General features: G+C 40.6%; 1 protein-coding gene across 2 annotated transcripts in view; it reads left to right on the top strand.

Annotated features, from left to right (window-relative positions):
- Positions 1–7,954: 7,954 nt before the first annotated feature.
- The window catches only part of lats2 (large tumor suppressor kinase 2), a 39,930-nt gene continuing 25,548 nt past the window's right edge, over positions 7,955–22,336 (top strand). For both annotated transcript variants that reach the window (XM_061691678.1, XM_061691677.1), the window contains exons 1-2: positions 7,955–8,108; positions 11,611–12,228. In XM_061691678.1, the coding sequence (XP_061547662.1) occupies positions 11,866–12,228 (363 nt within the window). In that variant the 5' untranslated portion in view covers positions 7,955–8,108; positions 11,611–11,865. The remainder of the gene's footprint in view (positions 8,109–11,610; positions 12,229–22,336) is intronic.

The raw sequence follows: 22,336 nt of genomic DNA, 5'->3' as shown, positions 1-22,336 counted from the left end.
TGAAAAAGATCGGTTTTATCAATTTCTGAAATGTTAAAAGTTACAAAACGATAAAATAATCCAAAGGTACAAAGATCTTGACAGAAGAAACCCTAATTCTTCGTTTTATATCACATAATGTAACTTTTCAGGTTAATTTTAGTATAGCTATCGAGTGCCTGTAACAGACACACAAGGAGACTGTGTAGCTGTATGGACCGTAGCCTACATTAAGACACGCTAAAATAATAAATAACGTTGTAAATGTATTGTTTACCATGCGCTCAAATAGAGTGACCTCCATACGCTGTTAAAGCTTATATGAGCCATTCCACCAAATTGGTGCTATTTGCGTCCCCAAGAAATAAAATGGATGAATGCAACCATACAATTACATGAAAATAGTCATTGTCCTACAAATTCTGTAATTTGGTTAGTGTTACATTATATTAGAATGTCATGTGGCTATATTTCCATGTATAAATATTATGTTAAGAACTCATTCCTGTTTTTTTTAAATTATTATTTGTTAGAATTAAATTGCCTTGAGTTGGGCCAATACACATACGGAGGAGTTCAATGTGTACTGTATCATCAAATTTATAACTAAAACAAGTAGAACTTGTGTGTGGGTGGAAATGGCCCATACATACATATAAGTATGTGTGTGTGTGTGTGTGTGTGTTTGAGAAAAATTGGATGTGCACTCTTTTTTTTAATGCATTGTTGAGGGATCGGGACTCAGTATTGGCAGATCCTCAAAATCTGACTCTGGTGCAAAAAAATGGGATCGGGACATCCCTACCTACGGTACATGTTCTTGCCTTGTGCGCTGATCTGGATACCTTTTTGCAACTCTCTTTCACATTAAGAAGTACTGTTGGGCTGGGTGATTATGGAAAAAATAATGAAGATTTGGATTATTAAAATTGTGTGTACCTTGGCCTCTTAAGGGGCAGTGTGTCGTGGGTGCATGCATGGACCTGCACACTTACATTAACCTAAAAGAAAAAGAGTAGAAGAAAGTGGCAATATAACTTTATTAATTTAACTTGTTTTTCACAGATTACGGAGAATACAGCGGCTGAAATAACTGTTTAACACGTCACCATTTTTCTCACTAAATATACTTCCAAAGGTGCTATGGACCTGACATTTTCACCAGATGTTGGGAACAACCCAAGTCATCAATACATACAAAGAAAGTAGAACAAATAAGTTCAGAAATTAAGTTGTGTGTAAAAATGTGAAATGACACAGGGAAAAAGTATTGAACACATGAAGAAAGGGAGGTGCAGAAAGGCATGGAAAGCTAAGACAAACACCTAAAAAAATAAAAAAATAAATCTATCAATCAAACAGCAATCCAACCCCTTGTCAGTGCAAATAAATATCAGCTGGTTCAGTCGTAATTGATGGCATACAAAAAGGTCTCATTGCCAATGTGTGAGTCAAGACACATCTCATGATGAGCAGAGCCCTGTCTCAAGACCATCACAAACTGATTGTTGCAAAACATAACGATGGCATTGTTTACAGGAGCATATCTAAGTTTCTGAACGTTCCAGTGAGCACTGTTGGGGTCATAATACGTAAGTGGAAAGCCAATCATACCACCATAAATTTGCCGCAATCAGGTGCTCCTTTGCAAAATTTATGACAGAGGAGTGCAAAGAATAATCAGAAGAGTTGTCCAAGAGCCAAAGGCCATCTGTGGAGAGCTTCAAAAATACCTGGAATTAGCAGGTACTGTTGTCACAAGGAAGACGGTGAATAATGTACGGCGCCGCCATGGCCTGTATGCACGCTCTCCACGCAAGACTCCATTGCTGGGAAAAATAGCATGTCAAAGCTCGTTTAAAGTTTGCTGAACAACATTTGGACAAGCCACTTAAATTCTGGGATAATACAGTCTGGTCAGATGAGAGCAAAATGTAACTGTTTGGATGCCATAATGCACACCACGTTTGGAGGAGAAAGGACACCGCACATCAACCCTAAAACACCGTACCAACAGTCAAGTTCGGAGGTGGAAACATGATGGTGTGGGGCTGCTGTTCCGCAAATCGTACTGGTAAACTTCACATTATTGAAGGGAGGATGAATGGGGAAATGTACCCAGACATTCTTTACAAAAATGTGCTGCCATCTATGAGGATGATTAAAATAAAACAAGGGTGGACGTTCCAGCAGGATGATGATCCAAAACATACTGCCAAGGCAACTCTCAATTGGTTTCAAACCAAAAAAATAAAGCAGGCCCAGCCAATCACCTGACTTGAATCACAGCAGAGCAATGGATGTGACTAGTTTCTCCATACAGGAGAGGCGTATTGAAGCTGTCATTGCAAACAAAGGCGTTTGTACAAAGTATTAAATACCAGTTGGCGTGTTCAATACTTTTTTCCCTGTGTCATTTCACATTATTACACACAACTTAATTTCTAAATTTATCTGTTTTACTTTCTTTGTATGTATTAATGACTTGGGTGTTTCCCAACATTTGGTGAAATTTTCATGTCAATAGCACCTTTGGAAATATATTTAACGAGGAAAAATGGTGACGTGTTAAATACTTATTTCAGCCGCTGTGTATGCCCGTGAGTGTCGTTATATTACCGGTCTGTATGTGTTACTATGGCGTTTGTGTGTGTGAATATTCATTATTTAAAGGTAAATTCCTCCAGTGATCTAACGTGTGTAATTATTTTATGTCGTGCCTTTAGTTTATCACTAAACTCCAACTGATGTATCATTAAATAGCTTAAAGTACGCTCAGGGAGGGCAGAATAAAGGCCCTCGCTTGCTGCAAGCCACATAAGGTGCGTACAGGGTGCTTTTGTAAAGCAGGAATTTGCATACACAACCCACGGCGCACTAATCGTTTTTATGATCATGAGAAGCCAAAATCAAAATCACGATTAAATTTCAATTAAACGCCCAGCCCTATGACAAAAAGTTTACAACATTTCCTCTGATAACTTAATCTGTATTTTTTCCCCATGGTTTAGACAGGATTGAATGATTAAATCTGTCGCATTCTGTTTAATTCTCATTCCACTAGCGGAATATTAATCAGAGAATTGTGTTTGGCTAGTGCTGTCACATGCAATGTATTTTTGCTTTGAAATTGGGTTTAGATTCCCCTTTACCAACAGTTTTACTGTTTTAGTGCACATTTATGGAACCATACAGTACTTTTTTCAGGTAAATGTCTCAGCTCGGGCGATGGACCTTTACTCGACTAGTTTATAAAGTCCAGTGTGCCTTGGGTGCCTGCAGGATGCGTTAGACATATCCATATCATTTTGTGAACTTGTTGTATGCTACTGTGTGTCCTAGACCAATTTTTATTTGTGGCTTTTAAGGTAACGTGACACCTAGTGTGCGAGGTGGAGTTTGAGCGCCATCTAGAGATCTATTTGAAAACTGCAGGGCTCATTTGCTTTATTTTTGACTACTTTTTCCCTCTTGGATGTGTGTAAACCACCTAGTCTTCTTTTTCGACTAACCAAATAGAGCATTGTTAAATTTCTGACCGTTTATTGATTTAATTACTGCACACTGTTGGACCTCTACATCCACATTTGTGTATTTGTTGTTTTTTTTTTTTTTTTTTTTTTTTTGTCTTCCTTGGCGCACATGAACATGAGATGCTAATAACTGTGTTGATTGTTGTCACCTTTTCACAATACTTGCTTTGAATTAAACACCTATCTCCACACTTATATCCATGTTGTACAGCTATATGGGTGTTTATTTGATTATGGGCCTTTTTGTGTCCTTGATGTAAAATGTTAAGAAAAACATATTTTAAATAGATTTTTTCTCAATAACCAGCAGTGGGCGTGCCTAATTATAAGTGTTGTCTAAAATTTCATGTTGATAGTAGTACATTTGTAAATTTTTTGAGTGGTTTTATGGTGGTATTTTACAGTTTTCACTCTGTCCCTAGCACAGGGTTTGGCTATATGAAGCTTTATCTTTCTACTACAAAATGCTAAAATGGTGTAACTTTTACCATAAATTCCTTCAAATATAATAGAATTGATTATTTATTTACAAAACATTTCAAAATCTGTCTTTTATTTTAACTAAAATATGTCCGTCCCTTAAAGTTGCTGTCGTTAGCGCCAGATTGACCATTTTCAGATCAATCAAGTGTATTCAAAATCTGATTCTTTAATTCCCTGTGTCATTTTGTCTTGTCACTCAAGCACATGCTAGGGCAGAGAGAAGTCAGACATTTTGATAACTGGAAGAGTCATTTTTTTTTACTCATTTGTACCCTTAAGTCACATAATGTTTTTATTGCATGTCATTACCAAACGACTTGTAGTGTTAATATGTTTAAAAGGTTTTCCTGTAAAAAAAAACTTGATAATCATATAAAAATGTTGTACAGGGCTAGCTAGCTAAAACAAAAAATTAAGCTAACTCTACCAGCATAGCACAGTTAGCTAAAAACTTTGAAATGTCATTACCAACACGTCATTACCATCACAAGATTAATCCATTTTTAATCAATATGGCATTGTGGCGATAATGACATTTCTCTAGGTTATCTGACAAAAAGACAAAATAAAAAAGAAGTTGACTTGGTGGTGTGTTTTGGATCAATATCTTGCTGCAGAACCCAAGTGCGCTTCAGCTTGAGGTCAAAAACTGATGGCTGAACATTCTCTTTCACGATTTTCTGTTAAAGAACAGAATTCATAGTTACATCAATCAGAGCAGGCCAGGCCCTGAAGAAGCTAAGCAGCCCAAGACCATCACCATGTTTGACTGTTGCTATGATTGTTTTTATTCTAAAATGCTGTGCCACATTTACACCAGATGTAATGAGACACGCACCTTCCAAAAAGCTCAACGTTCATCTCGTCAGTCCATATAATATTATCCCAAAAATCTTGGGACTCTTTCAGATGTTGTTGTTTTTTTGCCACAATTAATTCATAATGTAAGAAGGGGGATAATTACTTTTTCCGCAGATGGCCAGGTAACTTTGAATAGTTTCTCTTCCTTAATACATGAAATCACCATTTTAAAAACAACATTTTAATTTCACTTGGGTTATATTTGTCTGATATTTACCTTTGTTTGATGATCTTAAACATTGAAGTGGAGAAAATGCAAAAATATAGGAATTTGAGAAGAGGGCCAATACTTTTTCACAGCACTGTATGTCTCTTAATTTTTTATCTTTGGGCTAGTTCAATTAAAGCATGCCACAGATGTTAAGACACCTGGGAATTGGTTTAATTGTGGGAAGAAATGCAAGTCTCATTTAACATTTTGTACCATGTTCTCTCTGACACTTAAGACATCAGAATCACATCAATAAGGCCAAAAATTTAATGTACAAGATAGGGAAAGTTGCAAAATAATGTCTGCTTTCACTCAGTAGAAACACTCAACTGAAGTTTATTATCAGATACAGTTGAAACCAGACGCTTACATATACTATATGATAAAAAAAATGTGCTCGCTGTCTGACATGATATCAGACTAAACTTTTCCTGTTTTAGGTCAATTGGGATTACCCCCTTTTTTTTCTATTTGCTTTGTGCCAGAATAATACATTTCATTACTTTCTTCAAAGGCAGAAGTTTAGACAGTGGTACACAAAAGCGTTTCGAGCTCATTTTTGGGGATGTTATTTAATTTGAGCGCTTAAACAAGTTTTTTTTTTTAAACTGTATTTTGTTTTTAAACAACCTAGTAATCTGTGAAACCACAGTACGGTTGTAACGTAATATATTAACAATAACCCCCCATTGCCTCAAAAATGTTTTGCTCCACCCAATCCCTCCCCGACTGCTCTCGGTAACCAGAGCAATATGCTGTCTTCCAGTGATATCGACTAAATGCCTGGCTTTAATCACTCGGTACCAACACACAATCATCATTACCAGTCCTTATTTTTGGTGCTTTTAATCCAAGGTCACTGTTTAGGTTGTTGGGTAGAAGTTGGCTGAGGTTTTTATGTACCTAGGAAACAATTCAGGTGGTCAGACAATACCACTGTCCTCTTTTTGATTGGATTGAGAGAGGTTAGCTGTTGTGTCATGCACAGCATGTGTACTAATATTAAAGCCATGGTGGTACTCAATAGCTTACTGATTGGCGTAGGAGTTTCTGGCCCATTTTTTAGAGGTGTTGACGCACCCTTAAAATGAATTGCAGCACCCTCAAACCTCTGATCCTAGAGTCGTCCCTGCCAGTACAGTAAGATTACTATGCCTTTCAACAATTTGGGGAAAACACAGATGATGATACCATGTCTTTGGAATCTTCTTATTGGTTTATTGACAGCATTTGAGTTAATTAGAGACATCACGTGTATGTATCTGAACGCACTCCATAAACACTGCTTCTTCGTGTCGCATCATGGGAAGTTTAAAAGGAATTAGCTAAGATAGCAGGAAGAGAATAGTGGACTTGCACAACTCTGGTTCATCCTTGGGTGCAATTTCCAGATGCCTCAAGGTGCCAACTTCTTCTGTTCAAACAATTTTAAGCAAGTATAAACAGCATAGGAATGTCCAGCTATCATATTTGTTTTGGTCCAAAATGTGCATAATCAACCCAAGAACAAAATCAAGACCTTCTGAAGATGCTGGCTGAAACTTGGAAGATCTGTCATTAGCCACAGTCAAATGAGTACAGTAAGGACATGGATTCAAAGTTCAATCTGTTAGGAAGAAGCTATTACTCCAAAAGTAACATTGAAAAAGCCAGAGTACAGTTTGCAAATGCACACAGGGACAAAGGACTTAATTTTTAGGGACATGTCCTGTGGTCTGACAAAACTAGAATGGAACTGTTTGGCCATAATGAGCATTGTTACATTTGGAGGAAAATGGAGGAAGCTTGCAAGTTTGAGAACACCCTCCCAACTGAAACACAGGGGTGGCACCATCATGTTGTGGGGTTCTTTTGCCCAAGAAGGGACTGGTGCACTTCACATGGCATCATGAGGAAAGAACTGTATCTGGAAATACTGAAGCAACACCTCAAGAGATTAGCCCAAAAATTCAATAAAATATATAATGTATCCCTTCATTATTCTGGCATTTACCAAAAATGTTTTTTAGGTAATCCTAACTGACCTAAAACTGGGGAAGCTTGATTTCATGTCAAACTGAGAAGAAGAAAAAAAGATCATACGGCTTTATTTAGTGAATGCAAACCTATGATTTCATCTGTAGTTTAAAAGGGACACCATATGGAAAGTAACTAATCCGCCCCTAAAAGGAGCCAATTACAATGCAATAGCAAGAAATACAATATGCTGTAAAAACATGTCTCTGATTCTTCATCCATTGGGTATTTTGCTAAGATAACTGGGTATAGTTTTAAATTTGGGGGGATGCACAATGTCTCCTTTAACATGTTGTACCTTTTTCCACACACTTAAAAAAACATCAGAATTCCCACAAGGAGGAAAATGAATTCGTCTACACTCATTTGTCACAGTTAAGGGTATGTATAAGGTAGGATAGTTGCGAAAATATCAGTGTATTGTGACATTTCTCCAATTTAAAATATGTGCCTTGCCTCAGGAAAGGTTGGGAAACAGTCTTTAGCCACTTTACTAGGTACACTTGCACAAGATCCACAATTCTTCCTTTGTAAAGATAATAATATTAAAATTTTTGCTTATTTTGATTTCAGCTTGCTTAATATTTTGACCATCCAATAATGTTAATTAACATAAAACTATATAGACCCAAATTAGTGGCATGTGAGGGTTAGAAAGATATCCCACTCTACGCTGATTTATTTGCTCGAATGTATCGCCTTTCCTGTCGTCCACAGGTATTGTAGCGGAACATCTTCTCACGTGGGGACGATCTTTGCGTGGCCCGGCTGTGACGCGCATCGGTGTGGTCACGTGACCTGTGGAATGTTAACAATGCAGCGAGTGTCCAACTTTTTTTTTTTTTTTTAACTTCACTTTCAGCCTGTTGGAGAAAATGGAGTCCGTTACCATCACTGCTACTACTACTATTGCGACTTATTCGTCCTCTTCATCCAGTTTTCGTCCCTTCTGAGCCAGACGAATAGCACCAAAGCCCGACGAGGACTTTTAAAAGAAGATTTAATCGCTGCTTTTACATCACATGGTAGGTGGACTGTAGTTTTGGGGAAGGGAGTGCTGCAGTGCGAGTGATGTGTGGTGGTCTTTTCAACGAAAAAGGGACAAAATGGCGACTTCGCACCATTTAGGAGTAGGTTTCTGCATTTAAAGTCGGTTTTAAGAGGCAAGCCGAGGGGCCTGAAAGTGAACCGAACTGGGGTTTCCACATTTCTTTTTTCTACCGTCCTGCGTGAAGGGGACGAGGGGACGAGTGAGGGGGGTGCTAATTAGCAACTTAGCTCACTCTGTTGTTTTTAGCTTCTCCTGCCAATATGGACAATGTATACTTAGAGTTATTTCATGTCATTCCTGTTAAGGTGGGGTTATTGGTGCGGCTAAAATACTGATGTGTGTCTAGAACAGGGGTGGGCAAACGTTTTGGCTCAGGGGCCACATTGACTTTTAAAATTTGACAGGCGGGCCAAGCCAGGACCAGATGCTTACATCTAGAAAATAAACGCACACACAAAAATGCACTGTACTGTTAATACTTAGATTTACTTTTAATGGGAACAGTGTTGTTTTGTGGATCACCTTTTTTTTTTTGCCAGTGCATCAAAGTTTGGTGTTAGTTTTGGTGTGGCAATTCATCACACTAAAAGTCTGTTCACAGACATGTAGAGCCAAACACCACCAGCATTCTCTGTGCCATATTCCAGATTTTTGGAAATTTGTCTGCACTAAATGAAGCATAAAACTCATCCAGTTTGAGAGTTGGACTTCTCTTTTAAGACAGTATAATATTGGAGATCAATCAGTTCCATCTGCAGCTCCCGTGGCGCTGTTTCAGGGTCTTGTGTGACTGAATCTTGGCTGGCACTTTGTCAGATAAAGGTGTTTTGCTGAGCCTGCAAGCTTGATTTTAACCACTGAACTGTAGCCATCAGTTCCTGTGTTGATTGGCTGTTAGGATAATCAGCATGCTTGGTAGAAAAGTTACTGCTGATGTTATATTCCTCTGAAACAGCAATGGTTTCTCAACTAATTAGACATACAGCCTTTGACCAGACTTCAGTGTAAAGGTATTTAGTAGTCAATTCTATATTAAACACTGGGCACTCACTGTCGACTTTTCTTTTCTTTGGCCCACTCATGGTTGAAGAAGGGTTCAGAGCAGTAGCAGAGTAAAAACAGAACAGTCAAGTCAATGTATCACTGCACCTTCTGTGCTACCTGGTGGAACCACTGGGCATTACAGGACAACCTGGTGGAACCACTCGGCATTACAGGACAAGATCAAATGAATGTAGTCATGGTTTTTATATGATTTGGGTGATTCTGTACCAATCTTTGATGGGTTGGATTGTAATGATCAACGGGCCGGATGTGGCCCACGGGGCGTAGTTTGTCCACCACTGGTCTAGAATTATGGTGCATTAAAAAACTACATTGGTGCTTTTAGGGGTACATGGTGTCGTCACTTTTGCTTTTGTACCCTGATACATACATGTTCCCCTTTTGGAACCTAGAAAAGGTGCAAAATGCACTTAGTAGTCATTTTAGTTTGCCTTATTACAGTACATTATTGTTGTAATGTAAATTTATCATTTTGTATCCTTATTTCAGAGGGCGGGGGAATTGTCAGACTGTTAGGGTTGTCCCCCAAGTTTCTGTTTTTATACCCTTGACATTTTGGGCACACTCATTACTTTGGTCATTCTAGAATACCCCAAACCTACATTCTCATGAAAACACACGGTGTTGTCACTATCGCTTTGTCTACTTGACATTTTGGGAACACTCAAAAGTTAGGCTACATTCCCAGAAAGAGTACATTTTCGGGTAAACTGTGTTGTCACTGTCACCTTTGTACCATTGACATTTGAGCTAATACGCTTTGGCATCATACCTCCCTCTCCCTTTTGGACCTGAAAGAGGTCCAAAACGCACATTGTTTTCCAATATTTACCTCTATTGAGGTAGGAATTTTGCACCCCCTATTTCTGACCCAACAAATCCACTGTCAGACTTTTAGGGATACCCCCCAAGATTCTGTTTTAATACCCATGATATTTTGGGAACATGCAATTTAAAAAATAAATAAATAAAAAATCCTGGAACACTGAAAAATTAAAGCTACATTCTGAGAAAAAGAAAATTTTGTTACTTGTAGGGATACACCAATTTTGTCGCCTTTGTAGCTTTGACACTTGACCTAATACAGTTTGGGAAATTAGCTGTTCCCCTTTTCAGACACCTTGTAGTCCAATAATTAGCCATTTTACAGCACGTTAGTATAGGAATGTCAGTTTGACCCCTTTTACACCTATATTGCTGACTTAAAAAAAATTATTTGTAATTTTAACAATGGTAACACTGCTAAATTGTACAACTTGATGGGGAAGAAATCAGACTTTTGAGCTCCTTGTCATTGCATATACAGGACACATCTATATTTTTTTTAACCTTGGAAGTGTTTTTGAAAATTTGTGCGGGGTCCAAAGTTGAGGGCTTGGTATGTATTGCCAACTGTTTAGGGTTTAATTTTTAGAGCGGCAACGTCCAGACCCTCCACGTTTTCGGGGGTTTATTTCAGGGTCAGTGAAATGTTCCATGATTCAACCTGGTGTGAATAGAGGCGAGTCCAGGGTGTTCCCCCTGCCTCTTAATAGACTCCAGCACACCCATAGCCCAGATGCGAGTGCATTACTGGACCTTAGTTGTGTCCCCCCCCCCCAATAACATCACTTGAGCGCCGGCGGATCTGAAGCCTGCTCGTAACTAAAATTTTCACTCGCAACATAAAGCAAAAATAAAAATATCAACCAAGCGACGACTTCTAGCTCTGAAAAGATGTAAGTTGTGACTCTCCTAAGTCTTCACTAAGCACCACTGCACTTGCATGAAATGTAGTTGTTTTAGTCACCTTGACTTACAAATGCCCAAACCTCTGCGTTTTGTGAGTTTTGAGCTGTCTTTTGGTCCAGGAATGGTCCAAAATTAATTCAGATAGATGCACGTCTGAGCTGCGACGATAGGAAACATTTGGTTGAGGTTGTTGCTGTCAAAGGATGGTTCACTTACTTTTTCCTCCCTGTCCTATACTTATAGTTGTTTGTATGGTATTAGATTAAGCAGACTGTTTATTCTTATGATTTAGATGCATATCAGACTACATTTGATGATCGATTTATGCAGCAATGTAAGAAATTCCAAAGGGTTCCTCCCACTGTGTTTCGGTTTTGTCTTGCACGCCAGACTCGTTGCACTCTCCACAGGTGGTTGTCGAGTGTACACCGATGACCACGCCATACAAGTATGCAGTGACACGCTGACTTGTGCGATGGGGGTGAGGGCTGGGGACTTCGCTGGGGCAGGGGCCACTAAAGGTAGACACTTGGGATTCCATGGGCACTTTCCATTCCATCCACACCATCTTCATTAAAATGCATTCTGCTTCGTCTATTTAGTCACATTTTTGTTGCTGGTGCCGTCTTTGGGTGGACTGGTCCAGGCATTAACTCTTTGCTGCCCTCCTTCTTTCACAGGAGCAGATTGGCAGCGTCATGGTTTGGCTCAGTGGCACCCTTGTGAGCGGCTGCATTTCCTGGAATAAGCTGGAACCCGAGCCCTGAAAGCCACACCATGGAGCACCTGTAGAACCCCCGCCAGTACCCCCAGGGCCTCATACAAACAAACAAGCGACAACAATCTCTGATCGCCTACAGGAGAGTCTTCATTATCTATTTAGGTCAGCCACCAACGGCGACAACTGTATTGCTTGACCTACGGGCACCGCGGCCATGAGGCCCAAGACATTCCCGGCAGCACCCTACGTGGGCAACACACGCCAAAGGCTCCAGGAGATCAAGGAGGGCCTGAAGCAGCCAGCCAAGCTGGTGAGTCAGGCACTGCATGGGGGTGGCCAGCGGGCCGAGGGCGCCGGCCGCCCCACCGACTGCAAGGGCGGCAAGGACGCGGCCGGGCGACAGCAGCCCGTGCGGCCGCCGCAGAAGTTCAACAACTACCAGAGTGCCCTGCGTGAGATCCGCAAGTCGCTCATGCCCTTTGCCAACGAGTCAGGAGCCTCGTCGGGGTCCAGTCAACCAGCCGTCGAGGTCAACCGGCAGATGCTGCAGGAGCTCGTCAACGCCGGATGTGACCAGGTGACATGCCCACTATTTCACTACCACCACTACTACAGTATGTCTTTCCTTTCCTTCCACTGGAACGCAGCTCTGTATCTTCTCCCTCAAAACTGTTATCTTTCAATGGCTACCTTGGGCACACGGCAATGATAGACTAACTAACAGCTAGTTTAGACAAGGGGTTCTCTGTTTTTCTCCCCCCCCCCCCCCCCCCACACACACACAAGCACCTCCTCTTAATCTTAAAGCCAGTTAAAGGACATATGTGGTCTTCGTGGTCCATATTTCACCAACAAGTTGTCTTTATGTATTTTTTGCTCAAGAAAATGAAAGTGGCAGTCATTTCCAAAATCAATCATTTTTGGAGCAATTGTTAAATAACAAAATACATTTGGAACACACCTTTTTCATCTCCAAACTCGACAGACCCCCACGTCTTGGTGTGACGTAGAGGGCAGAAGCGAAGACCAAATTCATTGCATATCCGTTGTGGAAAAAGGAATGTATTATATGATAAAGTGGCAGTATTCACTCATAATTTATACACCCAGTGCAGTTATTAGGCAAGTCTCATTTTTGAGGATTATTTTTATTAATCACCAACCACAGTCCTTTTGGTTAATCCAAAATCTTAATAAACCTCAAACAAGAATGTTTAAGAAAGTAAGAGTGAAGTTTAGGCTTTCTGAGGAGAATATCAATATGTGAACAATTACTGGGCAGCTTTTGGTGTGCAGAATTATTACGCAACTACCGCTAAATAATACCCCCCCAATCCCATTTCACTTTTTTCATTTAAGTGAGAATTATAAACAAACAACTCAAAATTTCCAATAGAAATTGATAGAAACTGATGTATATTTAAAAAACACAAAAAACAAAAAGGTGACCAATATAACCACCCTTCTTTTCAATAACAGAGCTAAGCCTTCCGTCCATGGATTCTGTCAGTTTCTTGATTTGTAGTCTATCAAGCCAAACCACAGCCTCCCAGACATTGTTCCGAGAGGTGTACTGTTTTCCTTCAATGTATATCTCCTGTTTAAGAACTGCCCAAGAATTCTCATTTGGGTTCAGGTCAGTGTGGAAGGTGGCCATGTCATCAGTTTTTCGTCATTCATACTTATACTGGCCAGCCACACAGAGGAGTACTTGGATGCATGTGATGGAGCATTGTCCTGCCTAAAAATCATTATCTTTTTGAAAGATGCAGATTTCTTCTTGTACCACTGCCTGAAGAAAGTGTCTTCTAAAAACTGACAGTATGTTTGTGAGTTCATTTTGGGCCCATTTTCAACCCGAAAAGGTCCAACCAGCTCATCTTTAACGATACCAGCCCATACCAGTATGCCACCTCCACTTTGCTAGCATCTGAGTCCGAGTGGAGCTCTGTGCCCGTTAGTGATCCAGCCATGGACCCATCCATCTGGTCCATCAAGAGTTACTCTCATTTCATCAGTCCATAAAACCTTTGCGAAATCTTTCTTCATATATTTCTTGACCCAGTCTGAACACTTCAACTTATGTGTCTTGTTGAGTGGCAGTCTTTTTTCAGCTTTCCTTACCTTGATCATGTCTCTCAACACTGAATATCTTGTACTTCGAGGTATTTTAGGTAGGTTGCAATTCTGAAACATGACAGAACTTAAAGATAATGGGTTCCTGGTAGCTTCACGCATGAGTCTTCTCAAATCCTTGGCAGTTCATTTGAATCTTTTTCTTTAAACGCATTTCTTACGATCCTGTTGACTATTCTCAACAAAACGTTTGAAGGTTATGTGATCCATCCATCCATTTTCTGTACCGCTTATCCTCACTAGGGTCGCATCACGCATCAAAATTTTAGCTATCTTAACAGTGCTGCATCCCTCTGAGAGACTTTTGATAATGTTTGACTTTTCAGAGTCACTTAAATCTCTTTTTTTTTTTTTTTTTTTTTTTTTTTTTTTTTTTGGGCCCATTTTGCCTAAAGAAATGAAACTGCCTCATAATTACGCACACCATAAAATAGTTTGTTGAGGTCCCTAGGCCACACACTGTAGGGCAGCTGTGGACCAATGGTTAAGATCATCGCCTGCCACCGTGGGGGACATAGGTTCAAGACCCCGACTGGACCACCCGCCAACATCCCTCGGACTCACGGCTGTGGTGTCCTTGAGCAAGACACTGATACCCCGAAATGCTCCCCGGGCACTTCAGCTGCCCCCTGCCCCAGTGTGTTCCACTAACATGTGTATGTGTTCACTGTGATGGGTAAAATACAGAGAACAAATTTCGTGTGCATGCATGCATGTTCATGACAATAAAAGGTGATTCTTCTTAAATCCATTAAGAATTCAAGTTATTCCAGCTGGGAGCTAGGATATACAGTATGCCTAAAAGTCATGATATTGTAAAAATACTTTCTTACGTAATAATGCTGCACACGGTGTACAGTATAGCGTAGCTGTCGAGTGGAATCCCATCACCTCCAAAATGATAACTTTTCTTGAAATAAAATTAAAAAAAAAGACGGCTTGCTTGAGTTTCCAAACACCAGCTTTGTTCAAGTTGGTATATGCTTATCTCTCTCTCCTATGCCTTTTCCCACTAAACTGCCGGGTCGGCTGCCCTTGTCTTTAACCTCCAGGAACTCCTGTTCTGAGCACCCTCTGCCTTCACTTTGAAGTGGAGCAAATCCTGATGTACTTTTTCTTTCAGTCTCTTCTTTGCCCTTCCTCTTTTGTCTTTTTCCTTTTACCTGTATAGTCATAGTCTCCCTAACAGGGTCTTCTTTCGCCATCCTCATCACATCCATACCACCACAACCTGATTTCCTTCACCTTCTCATTGATATCATCACACCTGATATTGCTGTCATATATCATTGCACTATCATATGAACAACAGCTAGGACTCCTAAATTATGTTCAATACACAATCGCTAATTTAATATGCTGAAAAATTACCAATTTATTAGGGTGTCATTAAAAACATACAAACACGGCGGGCAGGCGAGTGCCACATCCTTGCAAGCCTCATGCAAATGATCTATGAAGAGGAAAATGTTTTGCTCCATAAAATCGGAAATACCGGGCCGAATGTTCTAATATTTTCAGAGGTGTAAGTGGGCATAAATAGGGCTGTACCTCATAAAGTTTGGTGACGATCGGCCGTAGATTTGAGACATAAATTGATGTAACGCTTTTGGCCGGCAGATCGATGCCCTCGTCATCCGATGTTATGACAGCCAGCCAAAGTCCATGTCTCTCACACAATGTCAGCTACAGAAACACTCTATTGGGACATCTTTGAGGCATTTATGGTGTAATGAATCTGCAAAGCTCGACGTTGCTGCATAGATCATTTTACACTTGATACTATGGGAGTCCTGGATGCACATGTCATGGAAACAATTAGTCCCAGCCCTGGAACAATGAGTCCCTGCAATTTATCATCCTGGAATACAAATAGAGTAATCGTCTGCTAACGTCACGGTTTTGCTTCGCGGTCCCGCTATATTGCAGATTTGTATTGCATTTGTTACTTGTTTCTTTTGTACTGTTTATACAATATTTTTGTTATCCATTACTCTTGCTCTCCCAATATATTGTCTTTAGGCCTGCCATAATAGCAAAATGCTTTAGAATGCTATATTTTCCTAAAAACCTTTACAATAAACAATTTGTTTTTTTTGTTTTAACGCCACTGATAAAATAATAATGGAGCATAATAAAGAATTGTAAACACCTTACAAATTCTGCCCTGGTAATAAAACATATGAACACAACTGTGCAATGTTCTCTGAACTTAAGAGTAAAGTTTGAGTTAACCCTTTTTTGTTTGGTATCTTCACACAACAGTGAAGTCTTCAAACAATTTTACATATTTTGATTTACTAAATCTTAACAGCGGCACGGTGCACGAATGGTTAGAGCATCTGCCACACAGTTCTGAGGACCGGGGTTCAATCCCCAGCCCCGCCGTGTGGAGTTTGCATGTTCTCCCCGTGCCTGTGTGGGTTTTCTCCGGGCACTCCGGTTTCCTCCCACATCCCAAAAACATGCGTGGTAGGTTAATTGAAGAATCTAAATTGCCCGTACGTGTGAATGTGAGTGCGAATGGTTCTTTGTTTATGTGTGCCCTGCGAGTGGCTGGCAACCAGTTCAGGGTGTACCCCGCCTCCTGCCCAATAATGGCTGGGATAGGCTCCAGCACTCCCACGGCACTTGTGAGGATAAGCGGCTCAGAAAATGGATCGATGGATGGATAAATCTTAACAACAGAACCAGAGGTTTAGAGGTTATGTTTGTTCAAAACTTTTGTTTTGTTTCATAATGGCATTTCAGATATGCACAGATTTGATTGGCTGAAGGGGGTGGCTGAACTCTCATGCGATTGGACATTTCAACGCTACCGTAAAGTCTGCAATCTCTTTGTGTCCCCCCGTATGTCATGAATTATAACCTTTCTTTTTGGCTACAGTGTGGGTACGTATGGGACTGCTTCTGGGTCCATACGCGGACCGCGGTCTGCCAGTTATTGACCTCTGTATGTCGCCACGATCGAGCGAGGCAAGTTGTGCCACTGTGGATGCAGACTCGCCATGTTTTATGCGTCCATAATAATTTTTGTGCATCTCAGATGCAGGATGCGAGTCAAAACAAAATTCTGCCTCGGAAACGTGTTGATAAAATAATATATACCGGGCCGATTGTTCTGATATTTTCAGAGGTGTACGTGGGCATAAATAGGGAGACATTTGTGATGCAATCAATACAAAATGAAGGTGACGTGGAAATGAATCTTCAAAAATTACTTCGTGGCGTGACGTTGCTATATCTTCTTTCTTCAAGGAGACATTTCAGCTGTCAATATTTTAAACACGAAGCCCTCCAACGTGTTTCACGTGTGCCCCACTAGTCTAAACATCCATCCATTTTCTGAGCCGCTTCTCCTCACTAGGGTCACGGGGGTGCTGGAGCCTATCCCAGAATGTCATCGGGCAGGAGTCGGGGTACACCCTGAACTGGTTGCCATCCAATCGCAGGGCACATAGAAACAAGCAACCATTCACACTCACAGTCATACCTACGGGCAATTTAGAGTCTCCAATTAATTAGTATAAACATGGCATTCTGATTAATATTGCGTTTGTGGAATAAGAATCAAACCAATAAATTCATAAATCTTCACTGATCCCAGGGAGCAGTCATGTTGAGGAATATCGCCTCTTCTCTCGACTGAAAATAACGTCACAAGTGCCCTCGCTCTTGCATTAAAATATAGACTATATTCTTCAAAAAGAAACACTTTTTCATCCATCTTCCATACCACTTATCATCACTAGTGTCGCGGGCGTGCTGGAGCCTCTCCCAGCTGACTCTGGGCGAGAAGCAAGATACACCCTGAACTAGTCGCCAGCCAATCGCAGGGCGCACGTAGCCAAACGACCACTCCCACTCACATTCACACCTACGGGCAATTTAGCGTCCTCAACCAACCAACCATGCATGTCTTTGGGATGTGGGAGGAGACCGGAGTACCCGGAGAAAACCCATGCATGCAAACTCCACACACGCGAGGCCGGATTTGAACTCAGGTCCCCAGAACTGTGAGGTTCTTGGAAATATAAAACCATTCATTTAATTTTACACCTTTTGTTATAAAAAGCCAAACTGTCAGATTTATGTAATTATATATCACAGTCATAGCAGAGCTTTTAGTTGGCCCAAATCTAAGGTAAGGAGGCGTAATTGGTTTATTATGGTATAGTGTGTTTTATTGGATGCATTTCTATTATACATTGGGATAGATTAAATGAATTAATTAGAAAACCATGAAAAATAACCAATAAATACAAAAACTACTTTCAAAGTGCAAAATAAATAAATTTCAGCTCAGTTATTTTTTAACTGTTAGTATACGGTGGGAACAGCATTTGCTTTCTCCACAGGTGCTGCAATACACTTATAAACGTCTTGATGCAACGGGTGTGTAGTTTTATTGACATTCCAGTGTTTCCTACAAGACTGGAATCTATTTCCGGTGGTGGGCAGCTGGCCCGGCAGGCTGAACTTAAAGGAAACGTCAATAAAAATATAATAGCTTACTTAAATAAGAAATTACGTAGGTAACAAATCAAAAGTAACAGCAAGTGTACATTTTCTTGCAGAGTTTGCACTCCTTACTGGAGCATTGAATTTTAGATGGCTTCCTAAAAAGATATTGCGAAGCCTTTTCAAAATTTAGGTCCACAGCATCATGTCTGTGGACAGAAATTTTGAAGCAGGTGGCCAGGTCTTCTCCTTGTGATTGCGGAGCTCTGTTTTCACCTAATTATTAATTGAAAAGATCGCTATCAAAACTGCACCAATAAAAATGAAGGTTTTATTTTTTTTGCTCATGAAAATGATGCTCTAACCCTATTCATTGTTGTAAAGCCAGTGTGAGAGATGCTTGGTCTTTGTGGTGCTCTGTGAACTTCTGCTCCAAACTAAAAAAAGCCCTCTTTCCTGGGCCTTTCTTCGCTGTAGGTTTGTGCATTCTGCACAATCAATAAAATATCCCTAAAATGTAACAATAATAAGATCACCAAATGAACAAAAAAAAACATTTATTAATAACTGAAGATAAAATGCAACTGCTAAATTTACCGTGCTGTCTCACATACAGCCATGACTTCTTAAACTGAGGCATTTTGAGCCACTCTGTGTCAATTAGCAGTAGTTGTTTATTGTTCGCTAATGATAAGTAATAAGACAAAATAAATTAGGACCAGCTTTAAGTGCCAACCCTCACCTGTTCCTTCTGAACTAGCAGACTCAACAGCATGTTGGCGTGTGTCTTCACGACGAGACTTTTTCATGAATCACTTGAAATATTGTTCAATATTATCCATGTGGATGAGATGTCATTCTTGTCAATTGATGAGCAGAACCGCTCCATGCAATAGAAACATAGCGTGCGTTACTTCTGTCGATGCACATGTTTAGCTTCTAGCTACATTAACAGAGAGACTGCTTAATATAACATTAATTCGACCTGTTCGAGCTTCTGGACTTGTTTGGCTGACGTATTTGTACAGTTTTTTTTTTGGGTGATGGTGTTACTTGTTTACCTTATTTCTTACCATCGTCTGTTCGTGTCACTCGTGAGTCGCGCTGGCGGCCTGCTTCTAGTGTCGTTTCATTCGCAAACGTTTCTTTCAGAATAATTAATCTTTTTAGTGAACGAACTGAACTTGAATCAATTTATGAAATGATACATTCTTTTAGCTTGGCCGCCGCACGCCAGCGTTGTCACTCACTTCGGCGAATGACCAACGAGCAGCCAGTCAGGCAGTGCCGTGCAGGGGGGGAACTGAAGAGTGATTGATTCAGTGAAATGGTATACTGAAGAACTGAAGAGTGATTCGTTGTAAAGTCAAAACGTCGTATGTCGAGTGCGTCGTAACTCGAGGACTTCCTGTACAGTAATTAATGTATCCACCTTTGTGAGATTTTTGTTTGTTGGTGTGCCGTGAGATTTTTCAATTGTAAGATATGTTCCTTGGCTCCCTAAAGGTTGGAAATCACTGCTCTAGTCAGATCATGGATTCTAATCAGTCAGGTCAAACCAACATTACATGACAGAAATAATGGGTGCTAACTTACCGTATTTTCACGACCATAAGGCGCACTTAAAAGTCTTAAATTTTCTCCAAAATGGACGGGTGCCTTATAATGCAGCGCGCCTTATGTGTGCACAGAGTTCCAAAATCTATAAATGTTGTCATGTGCTGAGCGCTGCGCTTGATTGACTGGGAGCATTTCCTGCCGACACGCTGCTTAGATAGAGGAAGGCAGACGTGACTGAGGACAGCATGCGGACGTAAAGGGGGAAGGGTGCACGTGACAGAGGATGCTAAAGACATGCCCCCAGTAGGTATATAGTTCAGGTATGTGTATTGGTTTGGCTAAGGACCCCCGAAAATGACTGCGGTCAAGCCAGCCTCCACTCGTAAAGTAGCAGTCAAGCCAGCCGCCCCTAAATTTGTTCATACTAGGCATTACGGTAATAAGTCGCCAACTCGTGGCGAAAGCCACCTTCAAAATAAAAGTCTCCCAATAATACGGACGTATCTCATAGATTTTATTTAACAGAATTTTTCTGTCAGGGGTATCCATCCGTTTTCTGAGCCGCTTCTCCTCACTTGGGTGGCGGGTGTGCTGGAGCCTATTCCAGCTAACATCGGGCAGGAGGCGGTGTCCACCCTGAACCGGTTGCCAGCCAGTCGCAGGGCACATACAAAGAAACAACCATTCACACTCACATTCACACCTACGGGCAATTTAGAGTCATCAATTAACCTACCATGCATGTTTTTGGGATGTGGGAGGAAACCGGAGTGACCGGAGAAAACGCACACAGGCACAGGGAGAACATGCAAACTCCACACAGGTGGGGCCGTGATTTTAACCCCAGTCCTCAGAACTGTGAGGCCGCTTGCAGCCGCTACAACAATTGAAAATAGTGTCTTACCGTGACATGCCAACTCTCCAATGTGCTGAGAGCTCCAACTTCAAAATAAAAGCTTCATATATTACTAAGTTGGACATCAATGCCTTTTTAGGCTTTTAGTTTGAAGTTGGCATTGTAGCGCAGTGTGGAGCTTAATTAAGCGTTCGCACACTGGTGGCTGGCTGACTAGGTTGCGGGCACTTCTACAAAGGAAGCACTTTTTATATGCAGTAGTGCCCATATTTTAAATGTAAAAAAAAAACAAAAAAACGATTAGGCTCATTTAATCATGGCGCCCAAAATCACGATTAAAATTTGTTTAATTGTAAAGCCCTAATTCAAATACATGTATCAGTAAAAAATATTTTTTAAATGAAATTCAGTGGGATGTCTTTTGATCAAATTACAGGATATGAAATTGACCCTTAAAGTTAGTTTAAGCTAATTTAGGATAACTTCTTGCATTAATTGATGGTTTATGTTTGCTAATGTTAACATTAGGCTAACAGTAATTTTAGACAATAGTTTCGAGTAGCACATAGTTCAAGTTAGGATTACGTCGGCATTTGGTTGACGGTAGTTTAAGTTAAGGGCTTGGGTTAGCATGTAGTTTTAAGTTAGGATTGCGTTGATGTTAGGGTCACAGATAGTTGAACTTGGCAAAATGTTAGGCTAACTAACGTATTGGAGAGCCTCTTTATTATTATGATTTTACAATGGAGGCCTCTTCCTGGCCCTCTGTGTGCTGCTACTGCGGCCATTGTCAAAGCAGGAAGTCCACATTCAATGGCAGCAGGGTGGATCAGTTCCTTGTTGTCGCCACCAGCGCCGAACCGACCCCCGACCCCCTCCTGTCTATGTATGCGGGACCATCCAGCAACCACAGTACCTCATATACAGTGGGGCAAAAAAAGTATTTAGTCAGCCACCAATTGTGCAAGTTCTCCCACTTAAAAAGATGAGAGAGCCTGTTATTTTCATCATAGGCATACCTCACCTATGAGAGACAAAATGAGGGGGAAAAAAATCCAGAAAATCACATTGTCTGATTTTTAATGAAGTTATTGGCAAATTATGAAAACAAAAAAAAAAACAATGAAAACAATAAAGTTGATCAGTTTTAACATTAATTATCTTGTCTTTTTAGTGTATTCAATTAAATATAGGTCAAACATGATTTTCAAATGATTTATATTCTGTTTTTGTTTAACACAACGCCCCAACTTCATTGGAATTGGGGTTGTATTTGTGTGTTTGTCTTGTGTGTTGTATATGTGTGTGTGTGTGTGTATTGTTATTTTTTGTGTGAATCATTTTGTGAGTGTGTTGTTCGTGTTTCTTTTTGTAATAAGTGAATATTGAGTGAATATTGAGTGTGTATGTCGCTGTAAAGTGAGTAAGTTTGTACTGCGTATGTAGTCCACTGGCCTCTTATCAGCTCCCGTTGACTTCTCCTCGCTGGACTTCTCCAGCTGCAAATTAGCTAGCAATGTGGCTGGTTGCATAACCGCTGAGGAGGAAATGTTTTAGAGGGGGAGAGAGGAGGGAGGTTGGTGGGACTGGTATGCCACGCATTGACACTACAGGAAAAACTCTGCGTGCGTGTGTGTGTGTACTTGTGGATATACTGTACATGCCTGCGTGT

Source organism: Phycodurus eques, chromosome 12 (assembly GCF_024500275.1).
Source record: "Phycodurus eques isolate BA_2022a chromosome 12, UOR_Pequ_1.1, whole genome shotgun sequence".
In the NCBI taxonomy this organism is placed as follows: domain Eukaryota; kingdom Metazoa; phylum Chordata; class Actinopteri; order Syngnathiformes; family Syngnathidae; genus Phycodurus; species Phycodurus eques.
This window is presented reverse-complemented; position numbering and strand designations above follow the sequence as displayed.